Here is an 8,935-nt window from a genome sequence, read left to right as displayed (position 1 = left end):
CCAAGAAGTTGTGAAATTCAATTTCATATTCCCCAATGAAGTAGGTTCAATTTTGGCGGTTTTCGTTTCGGAGAAAGGGGTACAAGAAGGTGGATTTTCAAGTAGGCAATATTATTGTTGATCACAATCATTTTTAAATGAAATTTTAAACCCTTCTCCATCATGAAATTTGTCTCTTATACTTTTACGATAAATCATCTGGCGAGGTTCTGGGGTGTGTTCGAGCCGCTCAATAATTACCGCAATACTGCAACCCTGTTGCTTTATTGATACTCTGTTGCTGATAGTGTGCAGCAATATTGCAGACTTTATTTTGCGTCGAACGTGTTATTTAAAAAAAATGGAATTTTTAACATTTTTGATAGCAGATGAGCTAATGGAAAGGGGTGGGGATAGTTTTTTAAGAAACATGGAGAAAAACAGAAGGAAACGTTATTTAATTCATAATAATTCATTAAATTACTTTATTTTATTTTATGTTAATAAAAAAACGAATAAAAAAACATTTCATTTAGGTACATATTATCATTTTAATGATATAAAAAACTAAATGCTGAAGTCTGTAAAAATACTGACTGAGTGAGATCACTTTTTTTCAGATACTAAAATCACTTGTTGACAAACTTATCTAACACTTCTCTTTGCTCCATCATTCTTGAAACTTTTCTCTCTCTTTTTGAAGCCTTTCTTTTTCCAATGCCATCGCTTCATTGTGCCTTATTTTTTCCTCACGAACCTCTTTTTTGAAAAACTCCAGTAACTCGCTGGCTGATATTTTTCGTTTTTTATAAAGAGTGTTTGCGTTGTTTTCATATTCATTCCTAGTAGCATCACCATCGGAGTCAGTCTCGGAGTTATGATTCTCGTCTGGAGATCTTTGATATTCTCCATCATCCTGCTTGAAATGTTTAGGGAACTCTGCAAATTTTGAGATGGAGGGGAAATGGAATGTCTTGTACCATAAATCTCGTCGAAATCATTAAAAAATTCCCAAGTGGTTGCATCTCTTCCTGTAGAATTGTTCCTCTTTTTTATTCTTTTATATGTTGCGTACATGTTTAAAAATTTTCGTTGCAACTGATCTCTTGTAGCGCTAGGATCTGGAGCATCGGTTTTCATTTTGTCCAGTACTTTGCCCCAAAGGACCGATTTCTTCCTCCTCCCGCTACCAAATGCATTTTCCATGTCTAATCGAGTTCTGACCAGTAATTTGGTTTCCACAATGTTTAATTTTATGCTAAAAACAAATAATTAACAATATTACAACATAAAAATAACATATAACACAAAATTTACTTATTTTTCCTCCTCCATCTCGATTGCGCATTGAAAATTTGTATGTTGCGCTTGATTAGCTAGTGATGAGCAACAGATTGTCCATATTTCGCTAAACGAACGCGTAACGTTGCCAGTGTTGTCGAAATTTATCGAAGAACGTGATGCTCTGTCATAAAAAGTAACACTGCCGCAACATTTGTGGCTCGAACACACCCCTGGTTAAATATTTTATCATTAATAGATCTGTTCACGCAAAATTTATCGAGGATCTTAATTTTCGAGAATTAGCTCTCAGAGAAAAAAATATCAAATACAAGTAGATGAACGCAAAACAAGTAACAATTGGCAAGTTTTACGATTAGCTGATTAAATTGTTGGCAGCAAAAATCACAAAAATTAAAAAAAAAAATCAGTTCAGCTACCTCGCATTAAATTTAAAAAAAAAATAATAACAAAGCAAATAAAATGCAAAATAACGTGCTTCGGAATCATAAGATTTTATTTTGTCAACAATAATATGCCCCATTTCATCATTGATGTCAGATGAAGAAAATCCCATTAGCAATTTTATTTTTTGTGGCAATCACAGCCTTCTTCATCTTTCCCTTGCTTCCTTCTAAATTCTATTCTATATTTTGCCAAATTAGTTAATAACCAAAAAGTACAAGCATTAAACACAAAAGAATCCTTGAATGCTTTCGATTTGTATTGCGAAAACTGCAGCAACGCTGACTGGAGGCTGTGGTTCAGAAATGCATACCTCTATATAAGTGGCCGATTCCTATTTAATATATGACTTCAAATAAACTTTATACATTTTACCTAAAATATGTATATTTACTTACATTATTCATTTCATTCACCTTTTTTATTTAAATTTAGAACTTTGACTTAATTCGCAAATTTTAACTCGTGTTTATTTTTACTTTGCGATCAGCTGTTTTTCTCGCTTCCAAATACTTACAAGTAAGAATTTATACAGTAAAAACTTGCAATTTCCCCTCAAAATAAAATGTCTCTCAATTTCCCCTACTTTGCAAGTGTTTTTGGATACATGAACACCAAAACTTGATAATTTGTAACGACTGTTAGATTTTTGGGTTTGGTATTTTTGTTTATTATTATAGGCAGATTTTTAAGTGTATGTACAGGCAAATATTTATTATACAATGAAATATTAATAAATGATAGAAATGTCTTTTAGCTGCTAAAGATATAATTAAAACAACAGTGAAAGTTGTGACACACCCAATTAGCAAAAAAACAACAATGCTAAAGCAACGTATACACGCTGCCTTTTTGTATCAACAATCCTTACGCCCAGCACACACGCTGCGATTGTTGTATCAACGCGTTGTACAGTGCGTACATGCAATTACAAGCAATGCCCCACAGATTATTTGCTTCATGAACAGACAGATGAAATGAAATTTTAAACCATTCATTACTTTTACGATAATTACGATTACGTCTCATGCCCAATTGATGGTATAAAATGTGGCAAATCGATTCGTGAGACACACTAAGGTCACGAGGTACCTCCCTTAAACTTAAATGATGGTTTACAGCACCATTTCCTTGACTCTATCAACGTTTTCATCCGTTGAAGACGTTGATGGACGACCAGATCGGGGCAAATCTTCCACGGCTTCTCGGCTCTCTGTAAAAGCTTCATACCAATCGAAGGCCCCTGTTTTTGATATACTTTCTGCAACATTTTCATCGATTCGACACATGAAATCCCGTTAAAAACACAAAATTTAAGACAAATTCTTTGTTAGATATTTTTATCCATAGTGGAAATCGCAGAGCACACCTGCGGTTGACTGATAAAATTTAATGCCAAAAACAAGCTTAAACTCTGCGCCACTCTAGAGGACAGTCGTTCCAACATTCCAGCAATCGTGAAGTCTGGACCACCAAGACCAAACCAAAAACGCTTAAGCCACACCAGCTCTTTTACTGCACCAGAAGCAGCAATGTACTCGGCCTCTGTAGTCGATAAAGATACGCACTTCTGACGTTCTGAGCACAATCTCACTATGCTATCGCCGACCATGAATACAAAACCTGATGTTGACCTTCGCGTTTGAATATCACCCGCGTAGTCTGCATCGCTATAACCGCGTAATTCAAGATCTCTGCTACTTTTATAAAATATACCCATGCTCATCGTTCCATTGAGGTACTTCAGTATACGTTTCACTGCTTTAACGTGCGCTGCCGTCGGCTTTTCAATATACCGACTCACGTTTGACACAGCAAAGGCTATATCCGGCCTTGTACCCACCGCCAGATACATAAGACTCCCGACTGCGTCTCTATAGGGAAACTTTATCAGATCACCATAATTGTCAAAATCGCTCAAATTGGTGGTGTGACTACAAAAGAAGAATTTTGCATATTAAACCTTGAAATTACCTTGTTGGCATAAGCATTTTGATCGATGAAAATTGAACCATCAGCGTCGCGGTGAATTTCAAGCCCTAAAAAGAACTTTGCCCCGAAGAATTTTACTTTAAATTCTTCCTGTAGATTCTTCATGAGCTCGCTATTTGTTGCTGCAACTAGACCATCATCAACTTAGATTACCAAAATCAAACAACCATCTTCAGTATTGCGCGAAAAAACACATGGATCGTAATTTGACATCTTGAGCTCAAAATGTTGAAGAAAATCTGTAAATGTTTTATTCCAGCAGCGTGACGCTAGCTTGAGTCCGTGTAAACTTTTTGCCAGTTTGCATACACGGCCACTTCCGTCGTCATACCCTTTCGGCTGTTGCATAAAAACGTTTTCGCTTAGGTCGCCATACAAAAATGCCGTCTTTACGTCAAACTGCATAAGATGCATTTTACGAATTGCTGCCATAGCCAAAATGCATCGAATAGAAGTAAATCTTGCCACTGGACTTAAAGTTTCTTCGTAGTCAACTCTTGGGTAAAACCCCGTGCAACCAAACGTGCTTTGTAGCGTTCAACTTTCCCTTCAGTATCTTGTTTGAATTTATAAACCCACTTGTTGTCAATGATTTTCTGATTTGAAGGTTTTTCAACCAGTGTCCACGTTCCATTTTCGACCAATGAGTCAAATTCATCATCCATAGCTTGCTGCCATTTTTCGCGTTCGTTAGACTGCATAGCCTCCGCAAATGATTTAGGCTCCTGACATATCATAATAGCCGCCGTATGTTGTGCAGCTGTTCTGCTGCGTAGACGACTAGCTATACCACTTCTATCGTTGTTATTTTTGTTGCTTAAATTTACCGCGTCATCGTTGTCAACAAACTCAACGTCGTTATCTTGTGTGTCTTCTTCTTAACACTTCTCAGCGTCATGCAAGTTTTCAAAGCGTTCTTCTTGCATTTTATCTGTTTGCAATTTAAACGTCACTGCTTCCGGAAGGAATTGCACATCACATGAAATTTCAACTTTTTGATGTTTTGGGTTCCAAACTCTAATACATAGCTTTGTGATTGTCAGCATACCCGATGAAAATTCCCTTCCACGATTTTGCATCCAACTTGCGCCGCTTTTCCTTAGGTAAATGGACGTAAACTTCTTCACCAAAACTTTGCAAATGATTAAATTTTGCAGGCTGCCCATACCATAATTCATATGGCGTACTGGTTCCCGTACGATTCAAAACGTATACTGCCATATTGACTGCTTCCGCCCAAAATTTAAGCTGCATTTCTTTTGTGTAAAGCATCGTCCGTGCTAGTTCCATCACTGTTCGCATTTCTCTCTCTGCACCACCATTCTGCTGCGGTGTGTACGGTACTGTGAGTTCATGTTTAACTCCAAACTGATTAAAAATCTTAGTCAACTCATCATTGACAAACTCAAGCCCATTGTCTGTCCGCATTCGCTTGATCATTTTTTTGATCCATTTTCTCAGCTTGCATCAAAAAACTTTTGATAGCACCAGGTGCTTCTGATTTTTCTTTCATGAAATACACGAAACGTAGATGTGAATAGTCATCTTTAATAAGTAGAAAATATCTAGCCCCGCCGATCGATTTTTCTTGCATTGGACCGCTCACATCCGCAAAACAGAGTGCTCCACAGCCTTTCGACTTCACTTCACGCGATTTAAAACTGCCTTTATGTTGCTTGCCAAGTATGCATCCTTCGCACGTAAATTCCTCTTCGATGAAATCTACATTGGAGCTCTTGAGGAACTGCCTAACATGTGTCGAATTCTGATGACCCAGTCGATTATGCCACGTACGCAAAGCTAACTTCTCACTTACCGAAATATTTGCCATGCTAATTTCCGGAACCTTGATCAGCATTTGAAACAATTTTCCATGACGAACTCCCACTGCTACAGTACTTCCGTCTTTTCTAACGAATTTGCAGTTACCGCTATACGATTAAAAATGAAAACCACGATCTAGCGCCTTTGTTTGTGAAAACAAATTATATATAATGTCCGGCACGTAAAGCACATTTGTCAAAACTTTCTGCACCCATTCTTGACTGTCATTAACTAAAACATTGATGTCACCTTTTCCTGCTGCTTTAATGGCACGCCCCTCGCCAACTTTGACAATATCATTGTACTGTTCAAATGTAGTGAACCAATCTCGCCGCTTACTCATATGATCGGTTGCACCCGAATCAAGTACCCAGCTGTCTTGCTTACCCGTTACACTTTCTCCACACACCAGCGCTTCGACATTTTTACGTTGAGTCTCATTCTTTGCGGATTTTGCCATTTGCAGACAGTCCCGTTTAAAATGTTCTTTAGAACCACATTTAAAACATGCGCCTTTTGTTGTTGTTCTGCTGCTTTTACTTTGTTACTGCTTCGTATTTTGCCGATTCTGATGCCTGACTACGAACGGCTCTACTTTATTTTTTTCTTGAGCGCTCAAACGAATTTCTTCAGCCATCAGTCTGGTTCTCAAGGTGTTCAAATTCTGATCAGATGAACGCACCGATTCCCAAGCACTATGGAAATGATTGTATTCCGCCGGCAACGAAATTAAAATTTTTGTCATAATCATCGAGTCTGATATGGTTTCGCCCTGATCACGAAGATGCTGTACAATTTCCATTAACTTCGACAAAAAAGTCGCAATATCATCTTCTGTATCTTTTGCATAACTGTAATACTTCTGCAGCAAAAAAAACACTCGCTGTTGATGTTTGCTCGTATACACTTTTGAGTGTATCCCACATACTCCTCGCACAAGCACAGTTAAGAATCTGCATAAGCGGTTGTTTTCCCAATGCTGTACTTGTTGTCCGGCGAGCTCAAGCATCAATTTTACGCCAATTCTTTTGTTCTTGCTCACCTGTACTGGGCAATAGCTCTTCTCCGTTGACCACACCATACATATCACCAGCTTCCAAAATTTGTACCATTTTAAACTTCCATGTCAGCCACTGTGAGCTATCTTGGAGTTTTCCAATATTGATGTCACTTTCCGAAGACATTATAATAAAATATGTTTTTTTTTTTTTTTTTTTTTATTATATTAATTATTAATATGAAACAATTATTAATCTTTAGCAATTTTCGCACGACCTATGGGATCTGGACCCATAAACTTTTGAATGAAACGCGTTATTTCGTGTGAAAGAACAATTCAGTATTTATTTGTAACAGCAAAACGCAAGACTGATATGCAAAGCCTACTTGCATGCAAAAGCTTGAGAAAAGACTGAAGGACAGAAGGTCTAAAGAGAACGAAATAAAGTTGCCATGTAACTAAAATATACAAATTATTTCAACATTTTTATTTTCAGGCCTTTGTATAAGAGACCAAGTGTTGTTATGAAAATGTGAATCGAGCTCTTCTTTTATTGCATTTTCCCAATGAGACCTATCACTCCTGGTTTTTATTTCTTCAAACGAATTCGGAGTGGCGCTAACACAAGTGTCTGCATTCATTACACAACTATTATATATAAATATGAATCATCTGTATATGTTCTCTGTGGACGGTCTTTCAATCTATCACTTCGCCTAACTTCAATCTCAGACATTCCCTCACTTAATTTCGAATTTCTTAACTGATTATTTTGTCCATATATTAGTTTCATCTACGATAACATCTCTTGCTATCGAAAACTTTTCAGCTTCTACATCCCACAATTTGTAACCATTCGGTTCATACCCGACAAGTACCTATACCCTTCCAAGATTTCTCATAAATTTTTCTTTTCTTTGTTTTATTGTGAACGTATACCGTCGAACCGAAAACTTTTAAATATTTCAAATTAGGCTTTCTTTTGTGCCACATTTCATATGGCGTTTTCGAACTATCTTTTAGAGCTTTACTTGGAGTTCTATTAATTAGGAAAGTCGCTGTTAACACAGCTTCACCCCAGTAACTTTTTTCTAACTGTGCTCCATTTACCATAGCACGAGCTTTCTCTGTTACTGTTCTTACCATCCTTTTGGAAACACCATTTAATTGTGGAGTATGTGGTACTGTCAAATGGTAACTGATGCCTTTTTGAACACAATAATCTCGCATCTCATTCGACAAATATTCTCTACCATTGTTAATGTATAAATTAACAACCTTTACATTGAAATGCACTTCACTTTTAGTGACAAAATCTCTGAAAACAGCAAATACGTCCGACTTGAAAGTAATTAAATAAGTCACACAATAGTGCGTATATTGATCAGTGAACTACAAATAATGGTCGGTCTATGTGATCTTTATTTTTAAATTTTGCGAAGGGTAATCTTGTTTGTTTACCATTTATACAAGCCTCACATAAGTTATCATCTGGTTGGTTGTACGTTCTTTAAAAAGTTAACATCATCAAACAATTTTTTTTTTTTTTACTATTTCTATAAATTTCCCTTTGCTTATGGGTATATTCAGAAACGCATTATAAATGCGCAGTAATTGCAGCGCTGGCAGCACTGCCAATGTGACAAGTGATGCAATTGATAGATTTGTTGACGATTTGCAAAAAGATTTGTTGCATTTATGAACGCGTTTTACACTAAAATGGAAGTATTATTGAGTTTAGTTGTTGACGATATATTTGAAGTAAAAAGTGATAGTTTTTTGCTAAATTTCAGAAAAAAAGGACGTGTAAAGCTAAAAAGAAGATCACATATAGTAAGATGTTCATTAAAACGAAAAATTCCCAAAAATAAATCTTTTTTTCCTAGTCGCTAATGCTTTTTAATTTATTGTGATTGTAATTCATTACTTTTCCAATTTTCAAAAAAAAAAAAATCTTTTTTTGAAACAATTAGAAAATTTTCGCTGCGTGATTTGCCCGTCTATTTTCAAATCTTTATTCACTTTTTTTATTTCTTCCGCCACCTTATTCCACAAAACACTCTTTTTCCTCCTCCCTGAAGCAAATTCACTTTCCATGCTCAGTCGGACTCTGAGAAGCAACTTTACTTCCGATGTACTTAGATAATCGCTAAAATCAAGAAAAATGTAATAAAATATTGTTTTAATAACGTATATTTAATATATATTTGCATTAAAAGCTAAAAAAATTAGTTTTATACTCACTTTTCATCAGACATCATATTAGCGTAATCAGCGGCAGTATTAAAATTTTTCCTGCAAATAATGCGTGACGTTTGATACAAAAATGGCGTTTTGGAACGCGATGCATTTGCAGTACCTCCATATTTGCATTTCTGAACGCATTGCCAACAC

The 8,935-nt window shown here is 36.2% G+C and overlaps 1 protein-coding gene across 1 annotated transcript; it reads right to left on the bottom strand.

Moving 5' to 3' along the window:
* Positions 1–5,656: 5,656 nt before the first annotated feature.
* On the bottom strand, positions 5,657–6,001 carry LOC129238425 (uncharacterized). Its single transcript, XM_054873451.1, has one exon. It carries the CDS (start codon positions 5,999–6,001, stop codon positions 5,657–5,659), a length of 345 nt encoding a protein of 114 aa, XP_054729426.1.
* Between the last annotated feature and the right edge of the window lie 2,934 nt (positions 6,002–8,935).

This window comes from Anastrepha obliqua, chromosome 1, assembly GCF_027943255.1.
Source record: "Anastrepha obliqua isolate idAnaObli1 chromosome 1, idAnaObli1_1.0, whole genome shotgun sequence".
Taxonomy (NCBI): Eukaryota; Metazoa; Arthropoda; class Insecta; order Diptera; family Tephritidae; genus Anastrepha; species Anastrepha obliqua.
Note: the sequence above shows the minus strand (reverse complement) of the source record. Positions and strands in the feature narration are given on the sequence as shown.

What these genes read in the sequence shown, in the direction of transcription:
- LOC129238425 (XM_054873451.1), bottom strand. Translation starts at nt 6,001, where the DNA reads ATGGCAAAATCCGCAAAGAATGAGACTCAACGTAAAAATGTCGAAGCG.